At 48.3% G+C, this 17419-nt stretch overlaps 1 protein-coding gene across 1 annotated transcript in view; it reads right to left on the bottom strand.

Annotated features, from left to right (window-relative positions):
• Positions 1-900: 900 nt before the first annotated feature.
• Positions 901-17419, bottom strand: part of JAM3 (junctional adhesion molecule 3) — a 30395-nt gene continuing 13876 nt past the window's right edge. Inside the window, exons 2-9 of the mRNA XM_085081694.1 lie at positions 8440-8505; positions 7580-7693; positions 6614-6766; positions 6220-6419; positions 5852-5951; positions 5394-5523; positions 4021-4075; positions 901-3450 (exon numbers count right to left, since the gene is read on the bottom strand). Of these exons, the coding sequence (XP_084937820.1) occupies positions 3415-3450; positions 4021-4075; positions 5394-5523; positions 5852-5951; positions 6220-6419; positions 6614-6766; positions 7580-7693; positions 8440-8505 (854 nt within the window). The 3' untranslated portion in view covers positions 901-3414. The remainder of the gene's footprint in view (positions 3451-4020; positions 4076-5393; positions 5524-5851; positions 5952-6219; positions 6420-6613; positions 6767-7579; positions 7694-8439; positions 8506-17419) is intronic.

Here is a 17419-nt window from a genome sequence, read left to right as displayed (position 1 = left end):
TTTTATTTTCCTGTAGATTTCTACAGCCTCTCAGTCTATTCTACCACATCCCTGCTATCTTGGGCCCTCAGTTCAATTAGTGTTGGACCCAGCAGCTTTTAATAGAGACTCTGACTTGGCTGCAAGCAGGGGATGAGTGACTGCTCAAGGTGGGTAAGTGCTCTGGGCAGGTAAATTGCTTATGATAAATATCTTGAATAAATCTGGCCATTCCCGAGTCTCCCTGATAGCCACGTGCACCTCACTGAAGTTTTTCTCTTGTTAACTTTTTATCACAGAGCTCATGGCCTAGATGTCACTGAAACTTGGAGCTGGGATGTGTTTTATTCCTGCTGGTTTGTCTTACTCAGACACGAACCCCAGGCACGGAGCAGGGTTTGCTGCAGGAGTGAAAACAGAGGCACTTACCTCCTGCACTGCAATCCCAGCGTTTGCCTCCACTTTCCCTGCTCTCTTTTGAAGCTCAGAGAACCCTTCAAGTGAGGTTAAACTTTATTCTCAAAATCAAAGTCAGAGAACAGAGGATGTATGGAATGGCTTTGGCTTAAGTGATGGTCAGCTATGGCCAAACCATTTATTTTTGTAGTTCTGTCCTGCCTTAAAATCTTACCTAACCACTCTGAATGGTAAATTGGGATAGTTTATTTCCTGCTTTGTTTTTGTTCTCAAGCAGTAGCTGAGATGAGCCCTGTGAGTTTTAACTGTCTTTAGAGGAGAACCAGGAACAAATGTCCAAAAATAAACCGATAAACATTCCTGGACTTTCTGTCACCTCCATCCCACTGTGAGTGTTCTGACAGAAAAGACTTTCCCTTATTCCACTGAATTGAAAACAGGAGCTTCCCATAATTTGGCTGTTTGAAAACAACCACCAAGCCCAAACAAAAACCCCTACAAGAATGCTTTGTAGCTTGGTATTTATGTAAAACATTCTTGGCAAAGTTAAACATAATACATTAGTACAAACCTGAATATTATTATTATTCACAATGATACAATGAATTCATCCATCAGCTCTCATGAGCTGTGTGTGGGGAGATCATCTCCCCTTTCTCTCGTTAGAGATGCCACTGTGCATTTTAGAACTGGAAAACAAAAAAAAAAAAAAAAAGAAGTTTGGATTCCCAGCTCTGCTGGTTTGTCACAGGAAGGCTGCCTTTGGTGGCACTGCAGACTGTGCTCCCAGAGCTACCCTGGTTCAACCCTTTCCTCTCTCTCCCTTATTCCAGGCACACTTAAAGCAGCACAGAGGAGGAGCAGTGATAACCAGAGGGTGCAAAGGAATGTCAGAACAATTAGAGGCAGCAGTCAGTACTGGGGGGCTCGGGTGAGGAGCTGGCATTGAGGAGATAACCAGAAATTGCTTGCAAAACAGCAGTGGGGATGTGTGAGTTACACAGAGAACATCTGCTCAGGGCTGCCCCATCCTTGTCTTTCCTTTCCCTGGCAAAAGGACAAGTGGCAATGCTTTGTTGAGGCAAAACAAATGCAGCAATGGCATGTCCAGCGAGGGCTCTAGGAAACAAAGCAGAGTAAAGCAGAACACTAAAAAATAACACCGACAGGCCAAACCATCAAGTATCCAAAATACTGTATACAGGAAAAGTTAAGACAACTCAATTCATATTGGAAATACAAGAACACTAAATTCTGCTACATTAAAAAACTTCTTAAACCACAGCACAGTTCTAGCGTTGCATCCACATCTTGCAGCCTTGTCTCACCCAGTGCTGTTCAAACACTACCAACACGGATTTTTTGGGAAACTCATCTTCCCAACCATTCTCTCTAAAGCCAAGAGAACCAAATTTGGTTGGTTTGTTGGGTTTTTTTTTTTTCCTTTTTCCTTTACCATTTAGATAAAAATTTCATCTGACACTATAAAAGTGCTTTTGTGTTGAGCTTTTGCTCTCCCAACCCCAGGAAGAGTGGCCTTGGCCATGGAGTTAAAACCTGCCAAGCTGCTGTAGCTGTCACACTGTGTTAGTGCTTTAGGGAACTTGCAGAGGGGCAGCAAACACTGAAGTCACTCTGTCACCTCTTTGGAACTGAGTCCAAAAGCCATCCCTGGATATTTCTTGCAACGACAAAAACAAAGTGTTGGTCACCGGCAAGAAAAGTTGGGTTTTGTTTGTCATATAAAAAAAGTTGATAGCTCCTGCCATAAATTTACAAAAACTATCCCTGAGTGACTCTGTTCTGTGTCTGGTAAGACCTCTTGTGACAAGGAAATGGCTGAAGCTGGCTGAAGAGGAAAGAGATGCTGTTCCACCTGCAGCTTTTTATTACACTTTGCATTAATACTGATATGCTCTGACAGTGCTATACTCTAGCAACGTGTGAGCTCCTCTCTTGTAGCTTCAACAGTAAAAAAATAGCTCCGTTACTCAAACACTGCTGGCATCACGTATTTACACTTTTAAATAGAAATGTTACCTTTTCTGAAGTAATCAAAATAGATCTTTGCAAAAAATTTGGAAGGTTGCGGGGGGGATTTTACAAAATAAACGGAGAAGGTAAAAAAAGCTGGAGGATCTCTCAGTACCTTTTATGGCAATCTTAGCCCAGGAAAGTATTTGGCTTTAATTTTCCTGAAAGGGATGTCTTAGCAGTGGTTCTCTGCCTCCCCTCTAAGCCTCTTTCCCCACGGAAAGACGCAGGAGCCAAGCCTGCTTTGTGCAGATTAGGAGGAGGTTACCTGCGTGCAGTGAGTCCTGCCAGGCAGGGAGCACCAGGCAGTGCCCCTGCCCTGGGGGTTGTGTTAGATAACAACACCTGGGGGAGCTGCAGGAGGGCTGAGGGCGTTAGTGGTGTTTTTGGTGTCACTGGGGGCTGGGCAGAGACCCCCCTGTGCACCTGAGCAGGCAGAGCCGAGCACAAGACAATCACAGATGTGGAAAAGTCACCAGCCAGGCCTGGGCCGGGAGCTGCTGGGAGGAAAACCCTCCTTGCATGGAGAAATCTCCCTCTTGGAAGTCCATCTACTGCTGGATCAGCACCTTTTTTTTGTCTACTAGTAACACATTACCAGTAATGTCTACCACACGTTTCCCTAATGCTGTGCCCTTGGTTTGCACATCGTGGCTGTGTCCCTGCAGCACAAAGAGAAGGCAATTCCACAAACTTCCACAGCCCAGTCTCTTGGGAAGGATTTGAACCTTTCCTCAGTCCAAGGGCAGGTTTGGGTGATCCTGCTGGTATCTCCGGAGGCAGGGGAGACGCGAGTTGGGCAGTGAGGAGTTACTTTTAAACTTTGGCAAAGAAAAAAAAGATATACAGATAGCTAGCTATCGAGTTCTTGTGTGTTCCAAACTCTTCCAAGCGCACTTAATTAATCTTTTGCTCTCGCTTTGAGTTCCTGGAGGAGGTATTTTCACACTTGCTTCTGCTGGTTTGCGATTTCCTTTTGGCCTCTTAGATGACAAATGAAGACTTGTGTCTGAAGTCACCCTGCAACGAAACAGTGGGGGATGTAGGGAGGATCCAGCAGCTTTCCAGGCAGCTCCTGCTGCCCCAAAAGGTAGATCCAAGGTGTGTAACTATGAAGATTCTATTCCCATTTCCCACTGGAAAGGATCAACTGCTGCTCCTCACCCACCAAGGCATGGCAGGGAATTTCCTCATTCCCTCATCAGTATCTCTGCTAATGGGAGAGGCTTTTTCTGGCCTTAAGCTCAGTGATCTACTCAAATCCCAAAATACAAATTCTCCCGTAAAAGCATCATGTCCTGCCCACTTAATCCAATGAAACTCATCCTAAGGGGGTCAGGCCACGAGATAACTCGGAGCAGAGCTGCCTCTGATAGCTCCTGGCATCAGTCACTCCAGGCAACTTCAACTGTTCATCATTTCTAAGGAAATGACTCAGCCTTCACCCTTCTGTTTTCCCTCTGTTCCCCAGCCTTGCTTCGGAGTGGAGCCCACTCTCAGAAAGTCTGTGGGCCCTAAAAAGCAATTTGTCCCCTGCCCACCCTCTTCCTCTCCCGACAGAGATGGTAAATGCAAATCATTCCTGGTTACCTCGTCATCTGTCCGAATATAGTTAACGCCATCAGGCTTTGCTGGAGTCTTGTAGCTGAAAGAAAGGGGGAAAAAAATCTCATTTCTGGGACAGGAAGGCTGCAGGATTTTGGAGGGGAGGTGCCAAGGGAGACGGAAATGAGGAGGAGCAGCTGAGTGAGAAGCAGGCAGAGAGAAACCCAGTTTGTTTCTCAAATGAGAGGTCTGTGTTTGTACCATCATTTGCCATGACTGGGATTTTCTCTAAATTCCCCTTCAGCACAGGGTGAAAAGAATTGCTGTGTGTTTCCCTAAGACTCTGGCAAGGAGATAAACTGATTCTTTCCTGGGCTCTCCTGCTCTGGTCCTTGTCAGTGCCTTTCTGTGCCTCCTGCTCTGTTTCCTGTGGCAATTATAAAGTTCATTTTAATCCTTCACTGCCAGATGCCTTCAGCATTTTTCTTAGTTATAAGGAAGCACCACTTGTTTGCAATCCCGCAGGAATTCAGGATTTATACACGACTGTCAAGTCCAGTGTATGCCAACCCTCAGCTGCATTTAAATGGGATATTTAGAGCTTTCTCTGAAAAACAAACGAACCCAAAGAGAAAAACAAGACAGGACTTGTGCTGAAAAGCAACATTTAGCCCAGAACAAATCTATCTGGTGAGAATCTTGGCTTTGCATATATTATCTCCTCCCCAGACTCTGTGAGGACATCGAGGCTTGTCTCTGATGCTAATGCTGTTGCATCTAACATTTTAATGTGCACTCGAAAACGACAGTTTTTCATCCCAAATTTAGGTCCTCACAAGCAGTGAGATTTCCTGTAGAGAGCCTTCTCTGCTGCATCTATTCCCTGTGCATGGCCTGATGCTTCAGACTGATAGTGCAGTGAGCTCTGGTCATTAAACCATGCACCTCGTTATGTCAAGAGCATGTGATCTACTGGAAAAGCTCCTGCAGGCATTTAATTGTGCTGGGCCTCCTTTTCCATGCAAAAGATGAGGGTTTTAAACCACAGCTCTCATCCTCTGGCTGCTGTTGGCACAGCAGAACAGCAAAACTGTCCTTTAGGAAAATGCCATCCATCCCTGGGAGTGTCCAAGGGCAGGTGGGATGGAGCTCTGAGCAGCCTGGTCTGGTGAAAGGTGTCCCTCCCCAGGGCAGGGGTTGGAGCTGGATGAGCTTTAAGGTCCCAATCCCATGCTGGGATTCTGTGATGACTCCATGAAATAAACCTGCATGCTGCAGGGTTTTACAGCCTGTGGACTTTAGTGGGGAATCAGGCATTAAAATTCCTTTCAGCCACTAATTTTTGGTGCCTTTCAGACTCCTCCAAGCTACCTGAGGACGCAGGGACTTGTCCCAGAAGCCTTTCCCCTTTCCCTTACCTTTCCCCATTCTCTTTGCCATTTGCAAAGTATCCCCTCCTGTAGGCACAGCAGATCCCGAGGGTGATGAGCACCAGAACTGCCAGGACCACCAGGACTCCCCCGATTATCCCACCGATATTGAGGTCATCTGGCAAAGAGAGACACCATGATCCAGTGTTTCCTTAAGGCAGCAGCAACAGTCCATCTTTACATGCACTAAAATGACATCTCCCAAATATTTTAAGCAATAGTTCATAGGGAACTAGTGGGTCCCTGCTTTCAAGATTAAATCTGTTCATGATCTGATGTTTTTGTGAATTTTTAGATTATTTTTATCTCCTTATGTCTGGGGCTGTGAGAAAGCAGGGAAGAATTAATGCTGTAGGATGTCCCCTTTCATTCTTTATGGTGATGGCAGTTTATTTATGGTGATACATCAACCAGCACTGATGAAAACTGCAGGGAGAGCCACTCACAGACTTCCATCTCCTGCTCCTCACACTTGGCAAAGCCAGCATCGTTTGTTGCTATGCAGGAGTAACGACCTGTGTCACCTTTGTGCACCGCATGGAAAACCTGGGAGGGAAAAGGGACAAAGGGAAGGGATGTGATGTGAGAAACAAGGCACTGTGAGGGTATAAAAATGTACATAAAAATGCATCTCTCCCTAGGATCTTCTTCCATCAATCTTCCCTTTCCCAACTCGCCCGGACCCTACAGCACCTCACCTTCTTCAAATCATTCCTTCCTTGAAAGCCAAGCAATGTTTTTCCAAATCTACAAGCAACCTTCAAGATAACCTGTCCAGCAAAACAAGCATTGCTGAGCTCTGTCAGGGCATTACCAGCGTGCCTGTGGCAGGGTTCAGGGTGTAGGAGGAGTTGTGCAGTTTGCTGGATTTGCTGTCGGGTGACAGAGGCTCGCTGTTGCGGTACCAGCTGTAGGTGGACTTGGGGAAACCTTCGTTCTCGTGGCAGTGAAGAGAGGCTGACTTGCCAACAGGTACAGCTTTAGGCACAGAGCATCTGGGAGTCATGGGCTTCACTGTGGGGAGACACAAACCAGGTGAGTGGTTTAGCAAAAATAAAATATTTCTGACTTCCGTGCTTTCTTAGGCAAAACCATCAAAACTTCCCATCATTCCAAGCTGGTTTTAAACACCTCCCAGCGTGGCAGAGTTTGGACTCCGCAGAGCCCCTCAGCTCCTTCTGTTGCCACTCTGGCTGTGGGTTTGATACCTTGCACTGTGAGCTGGATGTTGATCTCGTCGATGGTCTTGGTGTCGGATGGCGCTGCCACCTCGCAGCGGTACGTGGCTGTGTCCATCCTCGTGGTGTTCTTGATCACCAGGGATGTCCTGCTCAGGATCTCTGCCCGGGTCACAAAGTCCCCTGACACACAGGAAGGAGAGAGGAGAACATCAGCAGCGTCGCACGGACTCATTTTGGGTGTGTAAATTAAGCTGTTATCTCAGACTCTTTTTCAGAGCCAAAGGAACTCGATGCTTGAAAGCCCCAAAGGAAACCAAAGCTGCCAACCATGTAAGAGGATGGACTGGAAAGCACCATGCCAACCCTCAAAAACTGTGGCAAAATCGAACTTCCAAGACAGCCCCAGGCCTTGCCTCCTTTGGAAGATTCATTTGGATGTGGCTCTTGGTCCCATCTGAAGTGCTGGAGTGATTCCAGATGGAGTGAAGCTCTACTGGCACTGGAGCTTTCCTATCAAGCCAGAGAGGCTGTTTCTAATGCTCCCAGGATGCTGCAAACCCCTGTGCTGCTCCATCAGAGAGCTCTGACAGCTGGACACAGAGATCCCTGCTGAGGTGCAGGTGGAGCCCTGGGATGGAAAATCAGGAGGGGTCAGTGCCTCGTCCTGAGAGCTCAGACACCCAGGGACCATGCTGGGACCCACAGAAGGGGAGCTGCACAGTCCTTTCTCACCCAAAAAATACCTCCTAGCCAGGATCTGACACCAGATCCCTGTGGCTCTCTAGTGTGACCTGGCAATAATGAGGCAGAGAACAAAGAACATCCTGCTCCCTTCTCCATCCTGCACTTCAACTGCTGAGCTCTGTTCCACAAGAAAGCAGCCAGCCAGCCAGAGCTGCTGCCTTTTACAGGCTTGTTTGTTCTCCATTGTACTGTTCCTGAAATCTGTTTGGAAAGCTGTTTTGGAAATCTGAGAACAAGCAATTCTCATACCCTGCATTTTGTTGTCAAAAAACACGTAAGAGGTTTCTCCATCTCGGATTTTCTTCCACTCGATTCTGGGATCTGGCGTCACCGTGGATTTAATGATGCAGGACAGCTCAACACCTAGCAGGAGAAATGAAGGCAATCCAGATTAATGGGAAGCAGCTGTATTTTCGCTCTGCTGTGAGCACTCTCACTCAGTGTTTTATTAGGAGATGCTGCCCACAAAGCAGAGTGTTCTCTTTCATCTGCCTCGCAAACAGAAACGCTGCTGGGTTCCAGGAGCTATTGGAAGATGGATTTTGGCCAGCAAAAATAATAGTCCAACAGATATAACTATGGAGAGAAATGAACACCCTGTTCTCTGCAGGCTGTGGCTCATGGCAAACAAAACCTTTTGTCAGGGTGAGAGCTCCAACGTGAGCCAGGGATGCAGCATCTCCCTGGGGATGGATTGAGACCACAATTCCAGGGATAAATCCAACCCTTTCCCTTTTACAGCTGGTATCTCATCTCCCCTGCAGAACAGGACATCCCAGGAGGGCTCAGAGGCGCCTGCCCAGTGTCCCAGGGCATGGCTGTAGGAGGGCCAAGAGAAAATATAAATTTCTCTGTCTCCTAATTGCAAGGCAACTGCTTTTCCTTCTTTTGGGACCCAGTTCAAAAAAGCACTTAGGCAGAGACTTTGCAATGCCAGTGGCTTGCAGGGGACTTCAATAAACCATTTAAAATGGAGATGCAAACATATTCTTAGGCACTTCTCTGAGTCCCAGGCTCTCGTAGTCCCAAGAAACCAGATGCCAATAAGCCAAATTTCCCTCCATTGTTTGGCCTGATGCAAAGCCCAAAGCAGCACAGCCAGCACTCACTCTGGAATTCCTGCACCACGGGCTTGGTGTTGCTGGATGTCAGCTCCACAGCCAAGAGTCTGCAGCCTGGAAAAACAAACAGAAGGTAACAAGAAATAGCACAGCTCATAAGTCACCCAGCTAGGAATGGGCTGCCTGCTGAGAAATCATCCTGGCCAGCTCTGAGGACTGACTTCCCCAGATAAAACCCCTTCCTGCCTGCCAGCACAGCTCCAGCAGGACTGAGTTTATTTAGGAGTTGTGGTGTAAATACAGGAAAATATAATTGTTAGAAGCAGCAATTAAAGAGGGGGATTAACATATCGGCACGAAGGCAGTGCCAGCACGAGCCATTTCCTTGTGTTTCGTGCTTATTTAGATGGGACAGGAACTGTGGTACTGCAAGAGTGCAAGTTTTATTTTGAAAAGTAGCTTGATGGTCAGGAAAAGAAAGGAAGCAGAGCAAGCTGGAGACATCCAGTCAGTTCCTGGGAGATGGAATGGGCCAGGCCTGGCCTCTAACAAATGCTGATTACATTGGCAAGTACTGTGAGTGTGGTCATTAAAATGTGAGGCAGTAAATCGTGAGAGGATGTGATTCAGAAGAAAAGAGGAGTTCAGCTCTCTGGATAGATCCCCAACCAGAGCCACACTGGGGCAAGAGCTCAGCCATGCAATGTTGTGATGCTCCTTACACCACAAACCTGCTTGTTCCCCTCCTGCTCTGGGCACCAAACTGTTCCCAACTAACCCAGTCACCTTCCCTCTTTGGCATATCATTGTAGCTTGAAAAATCTGCCTTGCATGTCCTTTCTGCTGTGCATTCCACCAGAGCAGGTACCAACAGCATTCACGCTCTGCTGGATGCCCAAGTCACCAAAATTGAGCAACAAAATTCACCAACAGCTCTCCAGAGGAAGAGGGAAACAAGCAGGGAGCTCCCTGGAAGAGGAAAGTGAAGCAGACAGAGGATATTCTGGAGCTGAGTGTTCTGCTTCTCCTTAGTCAGACTGGGGTGCTCCCAAACCAGGCTGCTCAGAGCCCTGCCTTACAGGAGGAGGTTCCATAACAGAGCTAAAATATTAACTAAAATATTCAGCTGCAGGGATCTGCCATGGCCACATGAGCAGCTCTGCTGGGACAGATCCCATCAGGAGTTTGTGGAAATCAAACATCAGGTTAAAAATGATGCAAATGCTACCTCCGTGACATGAGATGTAGCTAAAGGTTCAGACTGGCTCAATCAGAGTAAAAAGTCATAACAAACACAAATAGAAAGCAGGAAAGGCAGCTGAAGGGAGATGTGGAGAAAGAAATGATCTCCAGTACCATGACAAAGCTGGAAATTCCTGTGCTGGCTTTCAGGAGGGAAAGCTTTTGGGTCAGAGATGGACAGTGCAGGGCAAACATTCCTCTGGTGGAGTGGCTCAGTGTAAGAGAGCAAGGCAGCAGCCTGAGAAACACCCAGGAGCTGCAAAGTCACTCCCACTGAAAGCCTGAGGGCCTTCAACACCTCAAACCCTTCCAGCAATGTTGAAATGTCCCCTGCTGGTTCCTGTCCCTTGTTTGTTAAAGCTGACACTTTCCTGGGAGCCCTGATGTTGATACCCCAAAGACCACCAGGGAGAGCTGGAGTTTGGCAAGGTTTAGAAAGCTGCCTTTGTGTCCAAAATCATTGTTTCTCACACAAAAGCCACCAGCTGATGCTAACTAATAGCTGGCCCAGCCAAAACTGCTCCTAGCAGGACGTTTCTACCCCTTTCCTTTCTGCTCTGGAAATGGTCACGCAGCATTTGGGAGAAATCCAATATTGAACTGAGATGACAATGCTCTGGACTTTGGTTCTTTCCAGCCAGGAGCTGCTCTCAGCAACCACCAGTAATTTCTGCAAGTCTGTTTTGAAGCAGAGTCCATTTTCATCAGAATTTCTGCTTCCAGACCTACCCCCTGAAAGCAGGGAATTGTGCCACAAGGTGCCAACCCTTTCCCTCTGTTCATGACTGAACCTCTGAATGGTTTGGGTTGGAAGGGACCTTAAAGTTTATCTCATTCCACCCCCTGCCACAGGCAGGGACAATGTCCACTCTCCCAGGTTGCTCCAAACCCTGTCCAGCCTGGCCTTGGACACTTCCAGGGATCCAGGGGCAGCCACAGCTTCCCTGGGCACCCTGAGCCAGGGCCTCCCCACCCTCCCAGGAGGAATTTGTTCTAATATTTAATCTATTCCTGTTCTCTGTCAGTTTGAATCCATTCCCCCTTGTCCTGTCTCTATGTGCTCTTGGCAAAAAGTCTTTGATCCTCCAGGTGTTTTGTCTGGGGCTCTGATCCTCAGGAGCATGGACAGATTCCACTGATCCCAGCAAACCCCCAGAGCACAGGAAGCAGCAAATCCCCAAAAGACAAGGCACAGTTATGGGGAAATCCTTCTGAAATCTTTGGCCATGTTTTCAACAGCAGTGAAATAAGGCGTTTGATTGCCTCTGCTGTGAGATTGCTGCTTCTGGAACCAAGAATTTAATTGAGAGCCCAGGTCTGAGCACTCAGCTGATCTGAGGGGATGCTGGCTGCCCTCCTGCTCTGGACCAGTTTTAGTTTTGTTACAGATTCTTGCTTGCACAGTATCTTTTTCCAGAAAAAAACGCTGTCCCATCAAATAGACATGGCAACAATCCCACATCTGCTGTAGCTACAATATCAGTCCAGCTGAAGGTGGGGACAGTAAAACCCCACTGCTGTGTGGCTCTGAGGGACTTACTGCTCTGGAAATATTCCCTCCAAGACAGTGGGACTCCACCAGACTCCAGCCCCATCTCATTTCTCACACATTGCTCACAGCAGGCTTTTTTCTCACCCACTAAACACAAGAGATTCAGGTCTATCCCTGAGGCACAAAGCAGGATGACAGCAAATTTTAGGCAGAAGCTGAGTCCTTGGAGACTGTGTGAGAGGTTCTGACATTATTACGTGTATTGACCGTGGGCAGAGATCAATGTGGTCGCTTAAATCACCGCCAAGGCAGATTTATTCCTCTCTGCGTGGCAGAATACTGCAAGTAGCATGTTCTAAATTAAAAGAAGGTGACAGCAAAGCAAAACAAGAACCTAGAGTGGCCATACAGACTGTACAGAAAGAGAGAAATGCCTTTCTAGAACTTTGGCTCTGTTGGCAAGTGTTGTCTCTTTTTGACCACACTTAGGGCTTGTTTTGTTTTGTTTGTTAAATCATCATTAGTGCTTTAGCCACCTCCTAATAGAGTGTTTCAAAGGTGTTCCTTTAGGCTCCTTTCAGCCCAGCACAAACAAGCAGCAAAGGGTTGGTGTTATGTAAATCACACTTCAAAGGCCTCAGCACCCAGGCTTTGGAGAACAGCTGGAATTGCATTCCCTCCCCAGAGCAGTGTGCCACAGCAGAGGCACCCACCACAGCCTTATGTTCACATCCCTCCATTCCCACCACATCCCCAATTCCTACCAGGACTCTACATGCTGCAAAATCCCAAATCCTTCCAGAGCTGTATGTTCTACCCCCCTGAATACCTACCAGCTCTGTATGTGCTACAGACTCAGCCAGACATATGGTTGAATCCCAAATGTCATCAGTTCTCCAAAATAGAATCCAGGACAAGGCACTGAAGTCTATAGCATATTCTTATGGCACTTTCTTTTTTTCAGCTAAAGAGATCCAGCCCATGCTTGTTACTGTGACTCATGGTATCTGAATCATTTTTAAATGCTGTACTGAAGGAAAAAAAAAAGCAGCTTTATAGGCAACTCTGTGTATTAAATCTCCTTTCTACTGTTCAAAGCCAAGCCTGACCCTTCCATCTCCTTCCATCCCGATGTCTGTTTGAAAGCTCTAGGCAGCAATTTGAAGAGGAGGTGAGGAATTGTATTATAGGGAAAGCAAAGGGATGACCAGGAAAGAGTTTGGGAGAAGTTGCTGGCAGCAGCCTGCGCTGCAGCCTCGCCCGATCGCAGTTATCTGATACAGTAATTTTAGTTAATGCACTGTCAGGCACAAGCAGCACCAAACCACGCAGCTGTATTTAAACACCTGCCCACCAAAGCAACAAAAATATGCCTTTTTCGAGGTGCCCATCATCCCTGAGCCCTTGCAAGATTTGCAATTCCAAGCGCGCCTAAGCCATGTGGGAACGCCGCGACAAACCACACGCCTTGTTGAGCATCCCTGCTCTCTGGGTGGTTACTCAGTGCAGCAGGAGTGAGTGATCTGTGGTGAGGTGCTAAAACGTGTGAGCTGAACCCTCTGCATGTCAGCACGTTCAGGGCTGCCAGCCTGGAGGTGTCCCTGGAGCATCCATGCCGGGATTGGTGGTGACAAGGACAGCAGGAGGGGAGCTGGGGAGGGCAGCCAGGCTGACCCCAGGGCTGTCCCTGCCTCTGTTGTGTGTGCAACAGGGAGGAAGCTGACTGTGAAATGTGTGGGAAACCTCCAGAGGAAGCCACGCAGAGCTGGGCTGGGGAAGACAAGGAGAGGGGAGGCTGCGTTTCTGCCCTCAGCTTATTTTGAGGAAATCACCATAAGCCCTTTCAGAACATCTGACCATCTGCCTGGAAATATCCATCCTTTTGTCTCGCAGTGCTGCAGGCTCTTTATCCCCCCTCTTCTCTATTCCCAGTGCGTCTCCTGCAATTCCACAGCGAGACTTGTGCCAGGTGGTGGAGGACAGACAGCACAGCGTGGCACACGAATGAGAGACCAAAGTGCCTTAGGCACTTTTTGGTGAAGTTTTTGGGGCTTTCTCTGTCCAACCATCTTTGTCTGGAACTTCGGGAATAGCAAACGTGCTTGTGATAGATAAAGCCTGGATTTATAAAGGGTGAATAAATGTTTTGCAGCACTCAGTCAAAACTTCTACTCCTTCCCTCCAGCCCGAGGAGCTGGTGGTGTTTGCTCTGAAAAGCTCTTGAAGCTGATAGAAGGAGCAGGCAGGTGGATGGACCATGTTTGCCCAGTGACTCGAGTGATCTGTGTGCCTTTTTTATCCCATTTTTCCATGGCACCTCCCTGAGCTCAGCCTTGACTCCGGGGTGGGCAGCCCTGCTGGAGAACAATGTAGATGTGCAGCCAGAGATTAGTGAACAAAAGCTTAGGAGTGTCTCCGTTCAAATTAAGTAACAGATGGACCTGGTCTGTGTGGGAGCTGATAATGGTTATAAAAAGGCCATCACCAGACTGTGGCCAGCCCACCCTGGAAAAAACCCACTCAGTCGTAAATCCTCTGTGCTGTTATAGCTGCTTGAGCTGGTGAGGCTTTATTTTTACCAGCTATCATAAACCAGCATGACTTATTTTAGATGCATGGCTTGTGCTGCTCAGCTAAAAGGGTGCCAGCTCTCCGACAGACACCTCCCAGCAGAGATGTGCCCGCCTGGGCAGGCAACACGAGGCAGGATTAACCCAGAGAAGGCAAATGCTGTGCTGTAGAGCAGTGCTGGGAATCCACGTGGCTCTGGCTTTGCTCTCCTCCTCTCTGAAATGCCGAGCATGAGGGAGGCTCTGGTGGTCCCAGCAGGACCAGGACCCCACAGGATGGAGCTGTGTGGAACACCACTGGGTATTTGCATCCATCTGAAGATGTAGGAACTTGGGATGTTGCCCTTAATTCACTCTCTTCCTGCTCACCAGCACAGAAGGTGAGGAGATGCCTGACTTCAAACAGGGTACGTGCAGTTCTGGAACGAAAATCTTAACCTGTTTAAATCTCCTGATTTAAATCTCCTGACTTAAACGGAGACCTTAAAGACCTGACTGCATTTGCTGCAGAGAAGGCTCATTAGCACCCAGGCCATGCACACAGGCTTTTTTCTTCCTTTTCTTCTTTTTTTTTTTCTTTTTTAGTTTTTTTTCCTTTCCTCCTCCTTCTTTTCTTCTTTGTTTTTCTCTTTTCCTTTTGGACAGAAGGATTTACTGTTCTAACCAGACAGCAAAGCAGACCCACCCTGAGGAGAAAAACAGGTTGCTCTCAAGGAGATATGGAACCCTCTTAGGTCAAAAGCCTCTCTGCAAAAGCAGCTCTTTCTGCAGCCAAAAATTCCTCCTCTCTCCCAGGCGGGAAGGGGGGTAGAGGTGTTGCCTGTGAAGACCACACAGAGTTTCTGATGGTTTCCCCAAGCCTGGTTTCGTCACGTTGGGGTGCAGCTGCAGACAGATGCAATTTTGATTGTCTCAAATCACCATCTGATCGGGGCTTCTGCAGCTCAGAGTTTCACAACCTCTGCTTGGTGTTTTGCTCCTGGCACTGCAGCGTGGGTAGAGATGAGATATTAAGGTCCTGCAGATCTGCACCTTCACAGAAACAACCCCAATTTATTGAAAAGGGGTTTCACCTGTCCCAACAGATGTGAAAGGTTCCTTCTTCAGGAGGTTCCAGCCCCACTAAGGGACCTACATGCTGCTGCCATCAGGGAGAAGATGAACATTTAACACTGCAGATGTGGCTGTACAAGCCTTGCCCAACATCTTAATCTGTGCCTGATCTGGGCCTAGCTCTCCTGTTTCCCCAAGCTCATCCCCTGGGCTCTGGCTCTGCTTCTGGAAAGGACTGACTGTACGTGCAAGTTGGGAAGGAAGCAATATTTGTGTGGATGACTAATACCTAATACTTAAAAGAGATTAGGATGGAAGCAGCAAAGGGCTCGAGAGTTTCCAGCATGTCAGATTGCATCTTTCTGGAATACACTACAGGCCAACTTCAGCTCAGAGAGAAGATGGAAGGAGTTGGAATTTGCCCCTCAAAACCTGGGATGAAGGGTAACGGAGGGGGAACAGAAAGGAAACATGAATAGGACAGCTATTACCATCCCCTGCATTCCTGAGTTGCTTCTCCCTTCCCAAGAAACATGAGGATGAACTGAAAATCTCATTTCCCTTGTGTGAGCAACAGGGAACAGGGCATGGAGCTTCTGCCAGGGGATTAAGTTCTGCCCAGACCAAATCTTTGCCTGGCTGCTGGTCTCTGAGGTCAAGCCCCTCACACAGATGCTTTGGGCTTCTGCTGTTAGGCTGACTCTCCAGGAGGGAAAAACAGGGGCAGGTGGGCTTGTTGTGTGGCTCTGAGGCAGGAGAGCCTCTCCTTACAGCTGCACCAAGGTTTTGGCAAAAAACCAGAGGAGAAATCCAGAGAACTTGGCCAGGAATGCATCAAACCAGCCAAGCTGTGCTGAGCGCTGGTCTTGCCATTTTCATTAACAAATGGGCAGCTAATTGCACCTTTAAACTGGGCTGGCTCACAGCCAACACCAGTGAATCAGTCCAGTCACAGAAAATGGGACATGAGGGGATCCCAGGAGGGCAGCTCATCCCCTCCTCTGCTTCAAGGCATGAAAACCCCAAGAATGCAGCTGGCTGGGCCTCTGGAACCCCGAGGAAGACGAGGGTCTACCATGCAGTGTTTTCCCCACCATCATTTCCATCTGTACATTTCTCAGCCGAGCCTCAGTCCCTTCACATTCCGTGTCCCCTGTAACTCAGCAAGCATGTACAGTTCCAGTTCACTGGAGGAAAAAAATGAGGAATGGAAATCACGGGCAGAGCGAAGGCACACGCCATCTCAGGCAGCAGTGGATATGCCACTCTGTGACCTGTTTACCAGAGGAGAATGCCTTGCAGCAGCAAATCCCAGGAACAAAGATGGTGAGCACTGGAGAAAAGTGGGAACTTTTGCAAAGGGCAGATTTGAAACCAACCCTTCCTGCCTATTCCCACTTGCCTTCCATTGTTTCCTCAGCCAGCCCTAAGAAGCGCCATGCAGGCACATCCTACGTTATTTCTCACTTCAGCAAGTCCCCTTCCTCCCCAAAGTGGCAGATGCTGGTACCAAATTAGTGCAAAGTGGGAGGGAACCAGCAGATAACTGTCACAAGAGCCAGGGGCAATGGTCCTCCTGCTGTCCTCTCCCTTCCTCCCAGCAGGACTCTCCGGGCAGCAGGCAGATGTTGAGGGATGAAATCCAGGGCAGAGTGGGGTCAGCGAGATGTGACAGGGATCTATGGCCAGTGTCAGCGAGAGGGAATGAACTGCACCGGGAAAAGGGGCAAGTTCCTTTATTTTTGGCTCATGTGGGAATTTGACTCAAGGATTGCTGAGAATCTCATAAGCCACGGTGACGTTTTCCAGGCTGAGCGCCAGCCAAGGCACAGACTTGATCTCAGCAGGTATTTGACTTCCCTGGGAGCTGGGATGCTCGGTACCTGCCTGACCCTGGCTTTTGATGAGGACACACATCTCAGAAGCTGCCTGCAATGCAAAGACAGGAAATAAGCGGATATGCTATCAGCACCAGGCTTTGCAATGCTCCTTAGTGTCTGGCTGTGTCCCAACCATCAATACAGAGACTTGCAGGGGTTTAGCCTATAATCCTCTATTCCTCTGTCTGTGACTCTAATCTCCTGATCCTCCCTTCTCCTCCGGCCTAGAGCTTGACCAGCAAAACAGGGATCTGAGGTTCTGCTTATCGAAGACCAACCATGTCATCTTCCTGTGGAAAATGGGAGTTGGGAAGAGAGCAGCAGTCATCAGAGCCAAGAGCCGAGAGTAGGCTGGAGAAGGGAACAGGAGAGGGCGTGAGCAAGCACACAGAGAAATCATTTATGACAAGACTGAAAGCAGCTCTCGTTTTAAGAACATTTCCTCCAATTTTACAGTGTAATTTTTGCCTTTTTTCGGCGCGCGCGTAATTCCAGCCCGGGGTACAAACCGCAATTGTCTCGCTAACGCGCCGCACAAAACCCCTACAAATGAAGGCTGCAGGAGCCTGGCTGCAGGCACCCAGGAACATCCCCAGCTGCCTGAGAGCAGACCACGAGCCTGTGATCCCACTGCCGTCATTCCAGCCGGGAGAGGTGGGGCTGCTCTCCGCCAGGCAGCTCTGAAGCTGTGCACGGATCTGTCAGAACAAAGCACACAGCCCCACGAAGGGGAAAAGGCGCTCCGTGAGCCATGTGCAGGCCAGGAGATGTGAGCTGGGGGAATGGGATTT

The sequence above is a fragment of the Lichenostomus cassidix genome, chromosome 24 (assembly GCF_008360975.1).
Source record: "Lichenostomus cassidix isolate B80296 chromosome 24, HeHo_3.0, whole genome shotgun sequence".
Lineage (NCBI taxonomy): Eukaryota > Metazoa > Chordata > Aves > Passeriformes > Meliphagidae > Lichenostomus > Lichenostomus cassidix.
Note: the sequence above shows the minus strand (reverse complement) of the source record. Positions and strands in the feature narration are given on the sequence as shown.